The sequence below is a fragment of the Nesoenas mayeri genome (genome assembly GCF_963082525.1).
Source record: "Nesoenas mayeri genome assembly, chromosome: 10".
In the NCBI taxonomy this organism is placed as follows: Eukaryota; Metazoa; Chordata; class Aves; order Columbiformes; family Columbidae; genus Nesoenas; species Nesoenas mayeri.
Genome location: NC_137560.1, coordinates 16,079,213 through 16,099,564, shown reverse-complemented (window position 1 = coordinate 16,099,564; position 20,352 = coordinate 16,079,213). Strand labels below are relative to the sequence as shown.

The 20,352-nt window shown below is 36.8% G+C and overlaps 1 protein-coding gene across 1 annotated transcript in view; it reads right to left on the bottom strand.

The window, feature by feature from the left end:
* The window catches only part of SUCLG2 (succinate-CoA ligase GDP-forming subunit beta), a gene marked incomplete at both ends in the record, with an annotated part of 124,022 nt that overhangs the window by 79,866 nt on the left and 23,804 nt on the right, over positions 1 to 20,352 (bottom strand). The window contains one exon of the mRNA XM_080350620.1: positions 18,574 to 18,715. Coding sequence (XP_080206746.1) covers positions 18,574 to 18,715 — 142 coding nt within the window. The remainder of the gene's footprint in view (positions 1 to 18,573; positions 18,716 to 20,352) is intronic.

Genomic DNA, 20,352 nt, shown 5'->3' with positions numbered 1-20,352 from the left:
AAAGTCTTTCATCCCCTCAGACAAGCCTTTAATTCACGAACCAAGAAAAAAGTATTAATGATTTAGATCACAATATAAAGTAGGTGTCAAAATACACGTTGCATCCTTAATTTTAACCAGCAGCTTGTTAGCTGAACCGCTATTTGTGACGATGCACTGAACCAATGTTTGCAGCTTCTCGTCTCAGCCTCTCTGCCCCTTGATTTTCTTTATGGGTTTATAAGGAGTTGCTTGTTACTATACACTTCTAAAAAATACTCTGTATGAGGACACTGGAAAGCTGTTAGCTCTATTAACTTAGTAATAGATTTCTGAGTGTGATTTCCAATTAATTTCATTTTCCTCATTCCATAAGAAGCCAAAATTAGAGAGAGCCATATGGTGCTTCATAAATAACAATTAAAAGTTATTTTCTAATCTTTAAACACTAAAAAAACCCCATAAAAATACATATGGTTGCAATGACACGAAGGAAATTAATCTTTGGAATGTCTGCACATGTCCAGGAAGTTCCAAACAGTTCCTCAGCCTTTTCCCCATTCACACATTTCTGGTCCATGCTAGACCCTGGATGTTACAATTAATCACAGCGTATGTCTCAAGGATCATAAATAAGATCCTTCTTCTGAAACTGGAACTTCATAATAACAGCTTGTATGAAGATCCATGTAGCACAAGTTGTGTCATTATTCTGATATTCTTCACCTTTACCTACTGCATAGATTTATTAACAGTTTTATTCCTACGCAGCCACAAGTATCTGCACGACTCTGCCAGTCAGAGAAACCGCGTGTCAGAGACGCGACTGGGAGCCCAGCAACTCACTATAGTACCTTGTCATTTTTCAGTGGGTAGGAATTCACACTATCCGTCACAGGCATGCAATTGCAATAGAGAAACTATTCTATGCCAAGTAAATGAAACTTAAGCCGCTGGTCTACATGATCCCTTCCCAGCCAGCTTCTTCTTTCCTGCCCTTGCTCATGCCTCGGGTATGTGCTGACTGCAGAGCAATTCGATCGGGGAGCACTTGAATTAGAGAAACTCTTAACGTCTCCTAATGTAAAACGGAAATAACAAAGCTATCTGCCTCATCGGACTATTTTGGAATAAAACATACGTAAGAGAAATTTCCTTAGAAGCACCTTGGATAACTGCTTTTACTACTGGCTACTGCTGGAAGTGAAACTAATGGGGAGAGATACTCTACTGTCTGGCACGAAGATCCAGATGTGCCAAGCACATGCTGGCCTTGGGTACCTGGAAAGTGATCTTCACCTCTAGTACATTCACATGTCAACACATTCACTCATAATATAAATTATTCTTATCATCTGCACATTGCCTGGGGATGATATTAACAAGAAATTTTGCCAAACAAAAAGCATTAGGACTAAAATATATTATAAACTTAGGCATCAATGGACTACTTTACAGTCATGGGAACTGTATCCCTTTCAAAATATACCTATCTTTAAATCTGCAGATTTTTTTGCATTCAAAAATAGCATATTACTATGATCTCTGTCAATTCTCAAGAGTGTTATTCTGTCAAATTCATCTTTTGTGGGAAGACATTTTGAGGCTATACTGAAGATAAGCCAAAGACAAGAAAATCTAACATCCTTTCGAATTCATAGTCACAGGAATATTTTTTCTCTCTAACATCTATGTATTTCTTCTATATATGCACATATATGCAAATCCACCAGCATAACGATTTCATTAATCTAAAAACTTAAAACAGAATATGCATGCTTTAAATTACAGAATATACAAATTAAGATGAGTGAAGGGACAAAAGAAGGGGGGAAATTGATAGCTTTTGTGAGTGTTTTTTGTTTGTTTAGTTGGTTTCCTTTGTTTGTTTTTTTAAAGAGCTCTGTTTGAAAGCTGTTTGCAAAAATAAACACAGAAATACTCAACTAGTGTCAGGGCTGTAATCTCAGTTAGTGTCAACAACGTAGAAGCACTTAACAAGAAGGATACATACCCAAGAACTTCACAGGTCTGACTACTAAGGTACATATTACAAAATTATATATATATACATAAACACACATATACACCTTATAAATTTACTTATAAAAGATAACAGAATGCTCAACAACATTGCTTCCCAGCGTAATGATCTTTTCCCAAAATCTACACTTCCACAACATATTACAGGTCAGTAGGTCTAACACCACGCCAAACAGACACAGTTACTGCCGCATCTTACTGCTCAGCCATGAAGAGGCAATGTCAAATCCATAGACATCTAGACAGTATGGCACAGTGTAAGAAATGGGGTGTTTCTGTCATAACAACCTTCCTTCTTATTGAGCAATGTGCGTATCTTCCTGTTACTCTGAGTATCTGAAATTCTGTATTAAAGGCAATCTGGTTTAAATCGCTAATCTTGTAGGTCCATTGCTGTAAACACAGGAAAATGAGCCCTGGCACTTAGATCTTTCTTCTGGAAAGATAGATATTGACGCATCGGTGCAGTTGAAGGGTACACTGGCATTAGGGGGGTGAGTCAACTCACACAGTCCACTGCTTGCATTTCATGCTGGTATTTGCTTTAGATTTTCAAGAATCTGCAACATGGTCTACATGATTCAATCCAAGCTGGGACATGACAGATACACAATAGGAGAAAATATCTAGCAACCATCTGGGAGCAAAACAGCTCTCCACAGATGACTCCTCATAAGAAAAGAGCGCCAACCATTTAGTGGGATACTCTATCTCAAAGAAAGTTGTAAACATTTGGCCATTTTCCCTTTCAGACTTGCTGAAGGAAGACAATTGTCTAAGTAACCCACCTAAGTATACATTTTCAGCAATTAACAAGGCATAGATTTAAGTATTTCCTGAAGATCTTTTCTTAAGAGGTCTGTAACTAATTAGCTGATTAAGGCTAATACAAAGAAAAAAATTGTGTTTCATATTTCAAGTTTTACCTACACAATAAAACCACGGGAAAGTATGAATCCTACAAGGTCGTTTTAAGACTTGAATTTGTGATCTGATTCACCCTGGATATACACCTTTGCACTTTTCTCATAAGAATCGTCCTGTAATGAGTTATCTGGCCGGGGACAGAGGGAAAAGAATTCAAACTCTGTGTTGTCTGATTACAGTGTAAAGCCAGAATCAGTAACACTTTTTGGTTGTTAATACAGTCCCAATCATAAAAGAGTAATACAATCCCAGTGGTTGATATTTAACAGTTCCACAGCAAAAGTAAAAAATGGTTATACCTTAAAAAACACAAATGTTAACTAAAAGGAGGATAAAGTTTACTCTTTGTATACTAGTGGCAGTATAAACCTCATCAATGATTTAACTTTCAACAAATACTGAAAAATAGCATTTTACCTGCTAAATTACTGCAAAAACACTGCTTCTAAAATTGTATGTCTTGGAGTACAGTCATTTATCCCAAAGTGACATTTCTAAGAGCAATCACTGATTTCATTTAAATTAAGGATATACAAGTAATTATCAACCATACTCATTGTTTTACAATTTTTTCCCCCAAGAAACATTATCTCCAGCATGTGTTCGAAACAAACCTGCATGAATCTAAACCATTCCTTATTCTCTTTTTCTGCATTTTCTTTTTTAGCACAATCTATTTTTTACTTCTTTGGATACAAAACTTCCTATTGTTTCATGAGGGAACACTTTTTCAAACTCATCACAAACGTAGCTGTTCTGATATCAACAGAATTTTCTTCAAAGTAAATCGGATGCACAGCCTCTGGACTACGGTTTTAAAGCCAAATATATTGGATACATGAGAAATGAAATCAGATAACACACACAATAATTTTCTTTTACTTTATTACCGCTGATCTGAAACTGAACATCTACAATCACGTCTTTTCTTTCAATGGACTAATATAAAATTGCTTTTCTGATGTTAGCTCGGCTTACTTTTGCAGAACCAAGTTTGCATTTGCTACAGGAATGTTTAAGTCATGGCAAGGAAATTGAGGTTAGGTCCTACTCACTTGCAGCCTGCAGCAAAATTGAAATATCAACAATTTCCTGGATTTTCAACACAGGGAACATAGTTAGAAGGCAAAGAGATTTAAACAAAACCCTAATATGTCAATGAACAACAACCTGTGTAAAATGAAATGCTCCATCCTTCAAGGCAGCCTGTGTGGTATCCCAAAAGGCCAAAGCCAAAGACAGGACGAAGCATAAAGGTCCACCATCCCCAGGGCAAAGCACTGTCAGTGTGCTTGTAACCCAGGAAAACTGCAGAGGGACGAGGGACCTGGCAGCAAGAGAAGAATATCAGTGATGAATCTGAACCATCTTGTGAAATAAAGTAATTTCCCCCAGGAATGGGTTGTTTCATAGCTCTGCACAGCACAGCTCCAGAGAAAAGCTTCAGCCAGCGCTGCAGAAAAGGTGTTGATAGAGAGAACAAGACATCTGAGGCTCTGACCTTGGCCACCCACATTAGTCATGTGTGCTACAGGCAATAAAGTTTCATAAAGCTCTCAACTGTCCCAGCCTAATGGAAGAAGCAGGATAACAAGTAAAATTTAAAATTAACAGTAGATTATATTCGGCAGACACCTATAGCAAACTTCTGCTTTCCTGTCCAAGAAGTGAAGGGATAAAGTATCACAAAACCACCCTCATGACATCGCAGACTGAGTGGGCAGAGCTGGCAGTTTTCTGTCAACATCTCCCAGGAACAATCCTGTTAATTAATTAAGCCAACAGACAAAGAAAGAAAAAACCTGCAAATCAGCACTGTAAGAAAACCAGGTGCATTTCATTACTCCTACTGTCTTTTTTTCTATGTGGCTTCTTATTACTCAATTCAGAACATTATTTGTCACCAGACGTTAAGATTTGACTCCACAATGAACAAGCAACAAGTCGTATGAAGTGGCTCAAAATCTACATAGATCAAACACACAGAAAGATTTTTGTTGCTTATATATTGACATCTGCCTTGCAAAGCTATTACACAGATCAGTGGATTTGCTTTCAAAGCTTTCATTGGACACACTTGAAGTGAAGGAGGTGGTCTTGGAACTTCTCAGTGCTCAAGGAAGTCTCCATCAAAAATCACAGGCCTGAACTTTATCAATCACTCATCATTTGTGACAATCATTTGGAAGCCTTTTCCAAAAGTTCTGTTTTTCAAAAGCTACAGTGCAGAGTACTCTTCCCTGAAAACACCAGACTCTCCAAAATTTCCCAGATTTGCCAGCTACAATTGCTGTTTTTGAAACTTCGGACCATCTGTATTTGAAACGAGCATTTTGTAGATAGTTATTTGCATCTCTACCATGCCAAGATGTGCCAAAGTACAGAGTCCCAAAAGCAAACGCATGGGTAAAGACCCAAACATAGACACAAAACTTACATACAAAAATATTTTCCTGCAAAGATGCACCTTAAGTCAGAATCGACCTGTTTATTTCTTATAATATCCACGTAATTAACATTTATTTTGCCGCCAAAAGTGATGCCTACACAATAATTGTCTCCAAAAAGTGGAAAATACATTAAAGTCAAACACTTTAGTAATTACTTTCAACTTTTTACATTTATGCAGAAGATAATTAATTTGCTTTGTAAAATGTCTTCCAAGTTGTTTTTCAGTTTGGGGTGTTTTTTTGTTTGTGTGATTTAAAGAAAGTTTTCACACTCCTACCTTCTGTTTTTCCTGCTGACACTTTAATCTCCTCCTCTTGTAAATATGAGACTATAAGAATAAATCACATTTTATTTATTAAAGGTAAAAATATGATTCAATACAAAGCAGAAAAGTCAATCTCCATAAAGTTTCCCTCTACAGCGACTGAAATTAGTTTTTATATGAAGATTCAAATATGTATCCTGCAAGGCGCTTAAGCAAGAATAAAAGTACTCTAACTGTACATGGGACTGAATATTTTTTCTCCTGCATTACACAATGTGCTTTAAAAACACCTGATAGCTTTGGCCAGTTCTAGAGAAGTAAAACCAATGACAATTCTTTGAAATGTAAGTATTCTGCAATGAGGAACCTGAATCATCTATAGAACTGTTGCCTATATTAGCACCAAACAACCCCACAAAATTAATATAAATTAGTATTTTGACTTTTATACTAAGGTCACTTTTACTCCCAACTTCATTGATGGGGCGGAGGTGGAGGAGGAAGGAGGAGGAAAGCACAAAACCCCAACCAAAACCTTGATTCTTCTGTAAATGTATTCTGCTTGGAAAAGCGCCTGTATGAAGCACACCAGGGGCAGGAGTGCAAGCTGCCCACATCACCTTGCCCTTTGTTTAGATTGTCAGTTTTTCCTTTTGATCTTTCTTTGCAGCTGAAGAACCAAAAATTGATTTTCCCAACTGAACTAAAGTAGAAAAAGGACAATGTTTTATTTAAGATCCTTCACTCCCACACATAAGCCTATTTCTTTCTTTACATACAGAAGAAACTGTCTTTTTGTTCCTGTAAAAAAAAATTTTCAAGCGGCGAACGCTCTCAGTGTACTGACTATGGTTTCGTAACAAAAAAGAGGGAGATGTATTTAAATATCCCAAATATTGGCCTTCTGCAGAGAAACACACACACCTCACGAACCTTCTAGAGTTACAGAAACTGAGCTTCAGGGAAGCAGCAGTCGCACTTGTTAGGTGTCTGCACAAACCTGTGCTACTAGCAATGGAACAGTCAAAATCTTGCTTATAGGCAAACAGAAAACACAGCTCACATACTTAGATAAATATAAAGCCAAGAATATATCGCAAAAATAACCATAATCTTAACAATCCAATACAAAATAATTTTTAGTCCAGATTTACTTATTGTAGCACACGAAAGAATACCTGTTATCTGAAAAAGTTCCAATAATAATGCAGTTTAAATTGTCAAACAACTATTTTGTCATTTCTACCTCTTTTTCTGGAGTTATGCTCATCCTTCCAGTGCTCTTCTAGGTCCTCAGGCTCACAGCTTCACTCTGGTCTAGGGCTGTTAGAGCAAGTCATCACCATCTGGAGTCCTTTGTTGGGAGGAATATGATTTTCACTTTTATGGTTTCTTCTTCCTTATTCTAAGATCCACACATTTTTTAAATTTACTCTTTTTCTCACTGGTTCACGGTCACCTGTATTGACTACATACTTTGCCTTTTACAAATATTCGATACCAGTTCTTTGTTCTCCTTGTTAATGCTAGGACTGTTTTATCTTGTTCATGGTCTGAATTTCTTTACCTGGCCATCAGTGAGTTATTCATTGCTGTGGGATCTCCAGCATCAAGCCTGTGCTCTGTCTCTCATCACCCCATATGTGTACTCTGCAAATTCTACATAACTATGACTGAACAGTCTGTAGTGGGGCCAACCTCTAATAAGTTTAAATCCAAGGAATACAATTCCTTGAGATCCTCCTTAAGTTATATGATTACCTTTTTAGAACTTGCAAAGAGGAGGAAGGATACATAAGACAACCAAATTCTGGTGTCTAATAAGGCGCTTTTTAGTTCGTTGAAAGATATAGACAGCACCACATACACTTACTGGAATAAGCAGCGACTATGTTAGCAAAGAAAGAGAACGTGCTGCTGATTTAAGTGTTTTGAAGTCATGTTGAACCTATAAAGGGACTGACATAACAGGTGAGCAAGCACATCTCAAATGTTCCCATTCTTTATGCACAGTGCTATTCAGCAACTTCTCAGCTTCAGATGAGTAAGACTGTGGATCAAAGTGGTGTCACAAACTTGTCAGCAGCAGATGACCACATCTGTACACAGGCTTTATAACCATGGTCCAGCTGAGAGCTTGTAGGTTCAGCTTGTCTGTTATTCAAATGACAAATACGTGACCTAAGCACCATCCCAGTGGTGCTCTCTCTGACATCCTGACAATGGTTAAGAGCTGGTTAATATTTTGTAAGTTAAGGTCAGCAAGGTGCTTTACCATATCAGAAAACCCACTTCCGAGCTCGTGCTCACAGTCACTTAATTGTGTCTGTCTGGTTTACAATAGAAGAAGTAACTGCTGAAAAGAATGCTACAGTAAATTATCACTTTACTCTGCAGAAAATATTTCCAGATTTTACTGAAGTGTCAGGTATAGAATAGAGCAGTTTTTCTTTAAAAGGCAAAATTTTTGTGTGATGTTTTGTTCATGCTTCTGCTATCTCTGTTACACCAACTTGCTCACTTTCAGGTCAAATTCTGAGCTTATATTTGAGGCTGTATAAATTACATCTAAATAATGGTCACAGTTAACTCCCAGAAAGTCTATTGATGTATAATTTACCTAATAAGACGCAAAAGAAGAGCAATCACATAGCTAAAACAATTCTTAGAGATACAAGAGAACACATAAACGTTGCCCTACCTGCTGTTAACTGCACTGATTGCATTCCTTTCTGCACAATTGACAAGTATCGCATCATATAGATAACAACAGTGATATGCAGTCCCTGTTAAATTACATATAAACCTCAGCCCTTAAAAATCTCATTCTAGTGTTTAAGTTTACTGGTTTATTTTGTTTTGTCATCAGCCTAGACTTTTCTGAAGGAATGCTTAGTACAGTCTATGGAAGTGTGTACATACCACTGTTTACAAGATACTAAATGTCAAAAAACTCAATGCAAAAAATAGCCATAAATCAGAATCCGTAACACTAAAATCATAAAAACAAACACAAAGCTGAATAAACTTGAGACACAGAAACTGACATTTCGTTTTGGAAACTGAGAATGTGAAATATGAAAATACATGAATTTTTTTTCATCTTAAATTTGTAAAATAACTTTTCAGTAGGAAAGCATCTTTAAGCATCTAACTTGGCTTCTTATGCATCAAAGAAATAACTAAGTCAATACTATCTACATAGGCACTTCAAACAGGAATGTCATTCAAAATATAAAAATAAGCAAGCTATTTATAGCACATGTTAATCACCATTTTTAAATGGCAGATCACTTTGTGGCATGAGATATAAGGCTGTATTTATAGGGGGATAATTTTTTTACAAGAGTAGGTTTCTTCTAAGATAGTTAAATTTGCAGTAATCTAGACAGTAAATTCGCAGTCCCTCTTGTTCCGTTTTTATACCAACATATCCAAAACAAAACCTTTATTATATTGAAAGTAAGATGTGGAAAGGCCAATAGAAAATCAACCACACTGAACATTTAATTAGGTGAAACAAAGACCTGTGTAAAAGATTTACCTGTGGTGACAAAAACAAGAGGTGTTGGACATGCAGACACAGGATTAGGATTATTACCATGGTAATCTTCCATGGAGCACAATACTCACGATAAGATTAGGAAAGCTACTAGTAAAACACACAGAGGAATAACTGAAGGAATAGAGGGATTAGACTTGGCAGGGAGTAGAGGGAAGCACCGTGCAGTAAAGGTAAATCTTCCCAGTGACTTTATATTGTTAACTATTCATACAGTAAACTTCTCATGGCTGCCTTTCTTTCCTCTTCACGTAAAAATCCTGAGGCTGTTCTTAAGCATTTAGAACAATAAATATATTTAAGATTTATAGCCCGAAGTTTGGCCTTATTTATCTTACTCAGGTGAGCAGTCCAACTAAGCCCAGGGGAGGTGCAAGAAAAATGTTCTCCCTCAAAAAGATGCAAGAAACAAAAGCTGAATTTAACAATAGGACAGGGCAGAGTATACCACATGTAGGTAAAACTATCAGCTTGAGATTTCTCTTAACAAAGCAAAAAACATTTAAAATAAGAGCATAGCTAACTTCTGGAACTAACCTGAACATAATTCTCATTAAATGATTTTTGTGATGACATTCTCAAGGGTTAAAGACTCATTTAAAATATACTGTGATGCAGGAAGTCAGATAATATCTCCCAATTGAATCCAGCAGGGTTACAAAGACACATTTCATATTCATAAGTGTGTTGAAATATTTTACTTTTCTTAAATTGCAAATATTTGAAGAAATGTAGATAAACACATTTTAAATTCACATCACTTTCTCAAATATGAAGTAGCAGATTAACGAAATGTCACATCATCTTCAGCTTCAAAAACTGCTCTACCATTTTAGGTAGAGATAATCTACCAAAAAATACCAATAATCACAGACTCTTATGATCATACTTCTCAACTGCTGATGTATTCAGAGTATCAGCTTGTAAATTGCTCCCATCTTCAAAGATAAAACAAGTCCTTGCAAGTCATACTAACCTTTGCAAAATACCAGTTAAGATTACTTCATAGACTGGAGGAGGCTGAGGGAAGAGAAGAGGAGAAGGGAATCTCAGTCCAAAGGCTGTATCCATGTGTTCTCCCAGCTTTGTATGAGTTGAAAGGCCAGTGGTGAGAGATTTCTGACTTGGTTCAAAACCATGTGCTTTTATAGCAAATGTACAAGCTAATATCCTTACACATCAATCACAGTCCATCCTAAACCATCGTCTATTCCATAAAGACAAGAGGTATAACAAATTTAAAAGGAACAACTGACAGATTAAAAAAAAAGTCAACTTCCTCAATTGAATTATATACAGAAAGTGGTTATCCAAGCATAGTACCTTCCTGATACACTCTGCATCACCTGGGGGACACTACTGGAGATCAGGGAAATTACAACAGTATCAAAGTAAAGGCAATAACCACAACTCTTATCTTAAACACTCAACAAAAGAAATGGTGAAAGATGGAGCAATAGTTCAGAATTCAGTCAAAGAAAAACATTTGAGCAAAAGCTGTTTTTTCAGAGTAACAATTACTTTGAAAGAACGTAGCGCTACTCAAAACTTCACTGTTTGCAAAGTTTCTAAGTTTTCCTCTCTCTAAATTTGGCCCAGTTCCCCCTGGTTTTTATCGCGGCAATAATGTGGGGCCTGACTAACAAAACAGAAGGTCTCTCCATACACCTAGGAGTTACATGGCGATAACCAGAGCTAATGATGTATTTGTCCCCTTTGCAGACGAAACCACAGCCTCAAATAATATCAGGTTCAAGCACAAAAATGTCCACAGTATAGAAGAGTGAACAGATTATATATTTATATACATATTTCTTTTCAAACCAAACTACTGACTATAGGAAAGAGTTTCGCTCGTAGGACTGAGAGACCCTACAGAACGTGGCTAATTATAAACTACCCTTGACTCTAGACTGTCATCACTCTGCTCTTAGATTTTCTATTAATTCAGTTCAACATGATTTGGCTACTAGTAATACCATTAAAAAGCTTAAAATAAAAACTACACAACCCACATTTTACAGACATAAGTGTCAATTACCTTTTTGGACACCCTTATACAAGGGATTACACACTGACAGACTGATCACGCAAAAGATGCAGCACTACACAGTACAGACCCATCAATCTCGGAAGCTTTGTCATCTCAAGTTCCCAACTAATAAACACTATTTCAAAATTAATACGTAAGACATGTCTCCTGCTGAGAGTTTATAACAAGTACAAAAAAGCAGCACGATTCTTCTGATCACAGTCACCCCAAAGATCACACCACCAACACAGCCGGAGTAATGAGGCCCAGGGAGGAAAAACTCTAGACTGCCAGCTGAGAATCTGATCTTTTCTATCACAAGTTAAACCCATAATATTTGCGGTATTTGTTACCAAAAACGTGCTAAGATATAGTTACTATCAACACACAATCTTTTAAATTAATAAATACATCAAGCTTCCCAGGAGATGAGAGAAGAGTTCTCAAGAAAGTAAAAGTGACACATGGCTTCTGGACAATAACAATTATTTTATACCTTGTCTGATATAGTTTGTTAAAATACAAGTGATAACTAAATGACTGTTAAAAGAAGCTGGCATTTCCTTCAGCAGTGCTGCAGTTTATATCAAATTAAAATTGTGGATTCAGTTCTGCTTTAAAATAAATGCACTCAAGGATGGCAGCGTCCTGAAAAATCCCAGCACAGATCAGATGTTCCATCAGGAATGGACATTCCCAAAAGGAGATACTCTGTGTATACAGTTACAAACAGCAGGTACAAATACAAGTAATTAGAAAAAAAAAAATGACTGTTTAGTGTCACAGGTGGATATTTACAAGCGGGTTTTATAAATTAAAAACAAAAGAAATGCTTTGTCACATACATTCCAATGCAAGCCTGAGTAAGAAACAAGGAAAACCAAAAACAAACAACAACAAAGAAAAGAAATTTGGTTTCAGTAATTTGCCCCCAAATATTTAGAGGCAGATGGGCATCTAGAGAGTGTAGGTGTGATTTCTCCCCTTTACACAGCTGCTAATACTGCAGAGAAAACAATGTTCTTTAGTGTTTCATTCCTTATACATAAAGCTTGTCTAATGGTTCTGATTTTAAGCATAAAAAAATGAAAATTTTATGCAGCTGCTTCTCAATTACACATCTGGTTATTGTTTTGCAGCTGCAAAACTACCTTGAAGAACTATTAAATATGGTGTGACAAGCCTGGAATAAATAGTAGCAGTCATCTTGTACCTTCCTTCTGAAATGTTGTGTTTTTTACCACCTGTTAACATTCCTGAATCAAGAGCTATGGCTTCTGTCACCTCCTTCTTTTATAAACAAAAATCCACTTAATATATTTAACACACTGAAATTTGTAAGAGACCGCTTTCTGTGGCACATATTAAATATAAAATTCACTACTCTATTTCTATAGTATTTTTTACTTTGTGTTGCTCCTTCCAAGTAGCTTTTTTGGTAATTTGATCAGAAATCCAACATGGAGAACAATAAGTCAGCACAACATTAGTGTCAAACATCTGAAATGAGATTTTGATTTGTTAGCCCCCTAGCCATTACTCATATTACTATAAATCTATTGAATACGAAGACATTTGGTGACGAAGAATGGTTATAAAATACCCAACTACTATGAGCAGTCTCAAGTTTGCATTTATTGACTCACAACTCAGTATGTAATTTTCTAACAAAAGGAATAGATAAGAAAGAACAGATTTGTTTTTCATAACAATGCATTTGAAATTAACTATTTCTGTAGTTTCTCATGAGATGGAGGCTCCTTCAAAGAATTTCCATATTTCAAATATTTTAAAAAGCAACAATTCATAATTTAACTTGAAACAGAAAGGTTCATCTTGAAGCAGCACGATACCCAGTGTCAACCTCTGACAAAATCTTTTATTAATTTTGTTTCAAAAAGAATAACTCAAAATCATAGGAAGCCGGAAGTTTTTTCTGCCTGTTTTTCTGGCATGCAAGATGCAACACGTGGCCATTCCCAATAAATGCACGTATTGACAGCTGCCCATTTTTCACACAGGTGCCAAGGACTTACGTGGGAAAACATCACTAAGCTGAAGAGGAGGAACGAGGCACAAGGTAAAGCTGCGCCAGAGACCCCTTGCAGGGGTTACCAGGGGTAATACTCTGCTCAAATCTGCTGTGCTTAAAATTCTGCCACTTCTCAGCTGTCTTTGTGAAATCACATTTCTTAGCACAAAACCCAGAGGAAGGAGGGAAGCAAGGGGGAGGGAGAACAAGCAGGAATTACAAGATTCAAAGCCAACTAAACAAAACACAAAGAGGAGAAAGCAACAGCGTTTCAGGGCTTATGTCCAGGGAGAAAGGTGCTGCTAACACAGCAGTGCCAACAGTCATTGTGTATGAAATCCTCAAAGGGAAGCCCTAATTCCACCTTAATTGTGCCTTTGTGTGGCTTCACTTCCAAGGCAGGTTAAGTTAAAGCACCTAAAAGCCATCTGAGAACATATGAAGAATGTCCATAAAAAGAGCTACTCCTGAATGGGTACTGCACTCCAGCTTTGCACTATAGCTATATCACTGCAAATGTGCCATGACTTTTTAACAAAATCTTTAGTAAAGCAGGTTTCTGTGAACACAACCCTTGAATGCCTTTCCTAACTCCTCTGATTTTCCATGACTGATTTTTTTCACCCAGTAGATGGAGTAAATAAATTGGATCACTGGTGTATTGATTATTAAGCCTCCCACAAAAAAATTACTTGAGATAACTGTAACAAACAAGGTGCTGCCTTCACAACTTTTAGTCTAGTTTATTATTTTCATCACTTTCAGATACGAGTGAGATTTTTAAGACTGTTGGCACAGCAATTAAATTTAGAATTTTTTTTCCAAAAAATCAAACCATTTCAAAATGGACAAATATAGAAAAAATATGATTTGAACTGTTAGCAGTCATTATTTCTTTTCTGATCGTACACAGCACCATTAATTTCTATGATCATTATGTCAAGTTAACCGTTGTCTAAGCAAAGCACTTCAGCAAGCACAATAAAGAAGTATGCACACAAACATATAGTGGCTTTTAGCAGCACACAACTGCTAAATACTTGTTGTAAGTAGGATAGGATAGGATAGGATAGGATAGGATAGGATAGGATAGGATAGGATAGGATAGGATAGGATAGGATAGAACTGACTGTGTGGCACAGAAAAGGAAGAGGCTTTTCTCAATGAGAACTCAAAGCAGAAGATGGCATTGGGAAGAGAAAATGGATAAAGTGAGGAAAGGGCACTAAGATACAACAGGACATTGAACAAGGGACAGAAAGATTAAAACCACAGATAAGGGAAAATTTTGTGGAGCTTTTAAATGGATGCACTCAAGAGGTGCCTAAGCAGACTGGGAGTAACAGAATATTAACTGGTATTTCCTATTATTGAGAAGTTGCACAAAAAGGGGGACTCCCACTAGTCTTAGATTTCACCACTCGGGCAAGGCAAAAAGACCTGGTAAACAAAACACAGAAATACTCACGCTCAGTAATGCTGAATGTGGTCCAAAGGCAGCTCATCCACCACCACTTATCTATTAAATTTAAAAGGCTGTTTTCTAAATGCTTACCCATTTGAGAATAGGATTGTATTAGTCAATAACTTATACTATTATTTTGCCTGAAAGGCTAGTTTCAGAAACTCGTAATTTAAGTATAAGGAACTTTAATAAAAGCTGTCAGGGAAAATAAGAGGACTTATGGAAGAGCTGTTCCTTAACAGCGAGCAAGTTCTTTCTGTACAGCTCCATGGAACACTATTCCAGCAACATGTGATTTTTCAACATTTGAAGAGAAGTATAAGCCAAGAGGCTTCGAAAAACAACTAGTTATAACCACTAAGTACACAGGGGTTTTTTTAAGAATAACTCATATACACAGGTGAAAAATTATTATTATACAGTGAACTATACAATGGAAAGAAATACAGAAATCACTGAAATGCTGAAGGAGGCAATTCCTCTCCTATCTATTCTTATGTAGAGAACAAGAAAGGGAATCTAATCATGTAAGCAAAGTACATGTTGACAGTAAAATAAGATCAGCTCAGTAGCGAACAAACTCAAAGACTGAGGAGTAAACTAAGTTACTTAAATACAACTTTAACAACAGAGGGCTGGTCTGTACAAGACATTCACAGAAAAGCTCTTCCTCATATGGCAAAAAAGAACCTAAATTTACATTTCTAATATCCTCAGAAACGTCAGGTTCAAAGAAATTTTTCATTTTTTATAACATAAAAGCTTAGATTAAATGCAGACAGCATTATCACCAACAATTTCTTCATAATTTGTACAAAAAGGGCATTACAAAGCTAAGGATCTGTTTTTGATCCCTTCTAAACACAAACTGCTTTCATGTGGTTGTTCATACTTGTATTGGAGAGATGAACTTTCAGATAAGGGATCTAAAACAGCATCTAAAAACGCAGCCTTCCATCTAAATTAAACATAGCCAAGGGAAAAGGACCAGCAGGCTGAAGGAGACTGGTGATCACATGAATGAGAACTCTTTCAATATTCTAAAAAACGGTGAATAATAGGTTGACAGGTAAATGACCTCATGGAAACAGGCTTCAATAAACCTCTTCTCTTCTTTATAAAATACATGTTTACCTCTCCAGCCTGATATAAAAAGCATGTCTTCAGTCTGAAGCTGAATTTTATGAGTTCCCTCATGCATAAGGCAATAGAAATAGGATATGCAGAGACTATATTTTGTTATACATTTTTTTTAAAAGAAAAGTGAATAAAAGCCTTGCACTCCATTCAATTGCATTTCGCTGTGATAGAGTGTGAACACTGCATCTGACTGATTCCTAAATGTAATGAAACACTCTAAGCCGCAACAGACAGCACTGTATTGCTTTTGTTAAAAATCAGAAACAGAAACGCATGACGAGCTTCCAGCATCCACTCAGGATTGTCAGCGTTTTCAACCACCTCTATAAATTCTCTACTGATTCAAAAAGCCAATTGCCAGTACTTAGTAACGCCCTCCAGCATAATTATAATCCCTTTCAGCTTTGTCCACCTAGTAGTTTAAAATGATGGTTCCCTCAAGAACTTCTCCATCAGGCAGAACATCCAGAGCAGCACACGAGCTGACGCAGACCTAATGGTCTCTAGTGGAGAAAGCAAGAGAAAATTACGGACCTTGAAACAATGCACAGTGCATCTGCCCAACACACAGCAATGAAAAATGTGCAAAACCTAGTAGTCTGGGTATATCTATGCATATATAAGGATTTTTTTCTGTTTATCAGTACTATAGTATGAGGAGAAAGGATAGCAAGAAAGGAAATGTCTTCTCTGGCTAAACAAGCCCTTAATATTCCCCTGCATTAAGTGAGAATCAGATCAGAAGATTAGTGAGTTAATGTAGGAACAGTCAGATAATCTTACATTTCAGACAAAAACTCAGCTCCCAAATATTTTACTTTGTTCTGTTAAATAGCTGCACCAGCACTATAAGAACTTGTTTACAGGTTATGTTTCTTCAGATGGCAGATCAAGCAACGCCACACTGTTGTGGCAAAACAGCACAATGTTTTCTTCTTTCTCTTCTTGAAAACCTTGGAATTTTAACATGAAACACAAAACTGTTTGTGACTGCATTTCTTGGTATTCTGTAAATATTGCCTTCTCTACAAGAGTTACACCTGAAAATTGCTTAGCATGTAGAAAGCAATGAATTCCTTGGGGCCTAATTCTGTATTCATTATTGTGTACAACTTCTTTTGAAGTCAATATTACTGATAGTATTTTAATTTTCTTCACATCTGCCGTTCTTATCTTAGAAGAAAAAAAACCAATCCTTTAATTCCATTTTAAAAAATCCTTGTAGACTGTCTTTTGTGCTGTTGGTAAGTTTTGAAAGTCTTTGAGAAAATTAACATTCAGTGTATTCAGTGTACATATTAATAAAAATAGAGAGAGCAACAGAGGAAATGAGCAAACTCTAACAAAACTGCTGATAGTGGATAAAGGCCTACCCGTTCAAGAACACATGCATTAACACCTTCCTGACAAGTGAAGACAGCCTCAAAAATGATCTAATCCCATCTGGTTCCATTTCATCAAAAGGAAATCCTACAATAGCAAAACTGGTGACCAGAGACACTGCAGCAGTACAGACAGCTCTATCAAGCACATAGGATTTAGTGAAATTGTGAAATTAATTTGCAAATACCAGATTTCATAAAGACTCCCATGTCAGGAATTTCTATCCCTTTATGTGTACCCCATTATCACACAGACTCATGTGAGTGATATAATCTGTAAGATTACCAAGGAAAATAATTGTTTCTCTTGTGTTCATGATGACAGGTCTACAGGAAGAATCCCCTTACACAAGAAAAAAAAAATGAACCTTTAAAGTTTTGATATTTTTTAGATAAAAATAGAAGAAAATTATGTTGGCAAGCATCCTTTCTTGTTTGCAGAAGTGAAAGTTAAGGACAGCTGCAATGTTGCGTACAGTACCTAAACCACCAGATTTTTGAGCAGTACTTGGCAGGGGTGATTGGCCTCTCCTTTCACCATCTTTTACTGCAGAATGCCTGTCTATCATAAACATCCCAAAGCCGCCTCCGTTGCTTATTTTATTTTGGAATATTTTGTGTCCCCCGTATGCTGAACTTTTTTGTTTTGCTCGTAACTTTTTACTTTGTGCAGTTGTATATTCAGAAGACAGCAGCCCATATAAAATTGTGCAAATAAACCTGAGTGACAGAGATACTACAAGTACTAGTAGAACATGGGGAGCGCTCAGAAGGCTGGGAGGGGACACAGTCAGGACACATGACCCCAGGTGACCAAAGGGATATTCCACACCATATGACATCATGCTCAGCATATAAAACCAGGGGAAGAAGGAGGAAGGGAGGACATGTTTGGAGTGATGGCATTTGTCTTCCCCAGTGACCGTTACAGGTGATGGAGCCCGGCTTTCCCAGAGATGGCTGAACACCTGCCTGCGATAGGAAGTGGTGAATGGATTCCTTGTTTTTCTTTGCTTGCATGCATGGCTTTTGCTTTACTTATTAACCTATCTTTATCTCAACCTATGAGTTTTGTCACTTTTACTCTTCCAAATCTCTGCCCTATCCCAGGGGGAAGCAGTGAACGAGCGGCTGTGTGGTGCTTAGTTGTCAGCTGGGGTTAAACTACAACAATAATATATCAAACCTTTTCAATAAGCATCAATTTGAAGATTGTGTACAACTTCTAAGAAAGCAATTTATGTTCCAGATTGCTATCTGGTGAAGCAGATTCCTCCCATTATCAGTCAACTTACTTAGTCTCTGAGCAGCCTCCAGGGCATCATTTGCAGAATCAGCAACGAAGAATCTCTGAACTGTAACCCCATGGTCTGCCATTATTTTTTTGCTTTGGTATTCCTGCAGGTTCAGCCATCGTCTAGGGGTTAATTGAACAGCCTAGAAAAATGGGAGAGGAAAATAACATAATGCTCATTAAGAACAGTTCATGAGACAGCCAACTGAGCTTTTCTGCCTTATGGTTATCTCAAACCAGCAGATAAACAACAGTGTTTTAGAGAAAAGGTAAAACACATATTGATTTACCTAAGTGCCTTTTCTTAACATTTGTGCATCCAAAGTACACCGAAAGCTACAGATATTTTTTAAAAGCCACACAAGGCTCACTGGGTGATCTTGGCTAGACAAAATGTCTCGCATTTAATATCGACACAGATTGGCAAACTTGGCTTGAATTCTAAAATCTATTTAGGTTTTCATGTTATCCTGTGCTATCAAAATATTAACAAACTTTTACCTTAAAACAAATTCATTGTTTCGTATTAAATACCCTTATTTACACTAAATTTTATATAATGCATCCCTATACAAGTTTTTTCTACTATTTCTATGCATTTCTTACAGCATACCTGAGATGAAAAACAACTGACATGGAGTTAGCATCATCATGTAGGAAACTATATATTAATATATGTATTTTCAGTGGCCTGTGATGGTGCTTGGTTGCACTTCTAAGCATATTTTGTTGAGGAAGCTAGCATAACCATGTCGGCCATGCAAGGCCAATAACAGCTGGAGAGGAATTTACCTTCTGTTCTCAACAGGCCAGTTTAGATGTTTGCGCATGCAAATATATACATATGGAAGATACTAAGATATGGCCACCTTACCCATACACACAAAGACACCACACTTGCTTGTCTTGGTGGTACACACTGGGTATAGACACTATAAAAGTCACAGGATAATTACTAAGTGATTTTAAGAAAGGACACATTCTCCACACAGGATAAATTGTTACAGACAAAAGCAATAATTAAGGAGCTGTCACTGACTCCTGGCAATGGTATAATGGCAAAGGTGGAGCAGACTCCTGGCAACAGTATAATCCCATTTTGTGCCAGCAAAAGATGCTCTTCCCACATGGAGAGACAAACTGTTGCCCTACTGGCAGACAGCCCACAATCAATTCTTGGTTTCCCCTGAAGTTAGAAGCACAGTATGCAAGGTAGCACTATATATTTAGATATGTTAGACACAGAGAATTATTTACTATACTAATACTTTGATCTCTAACAGCATGATAAAAAAAAAAAATAACATCCTAATGCAACTTTATACTGAAATGGAAAAAACCTCCATGCTGAAGTCTTTCAATAATACATACCCTTTTCAGAATACTAGAGTTTTAAATGCTGTGTTGTATCAAAAGCAAACCTCCGTCTGTTCCTATTCGCTTTGAAACATAGCACAAAAGATTGATGCACAAAGAAATATAAAACCTATCTTTTACAGTATATAACCACATGGTTTCTGTAAAAGTGACTCACACAGAACTTAAACAGTTACAAATAGCTCAGAATGACAAATTTTAAATTCTTTTAACCATAACCTGGTTAACATATTTTAGAAGAATAAAGAGACATATTGTTTATATGCTCTACAGCTCTCTCTAATTCTAGGCATCATCCAGGCACCTCACTAAGTTTTGTATTCCTCCATGTTATTCACAGACAATGTGTTACTACTTTCATGCAATGCTTTCAAATGTATGGCCAAAATTTAAAATCACTTTC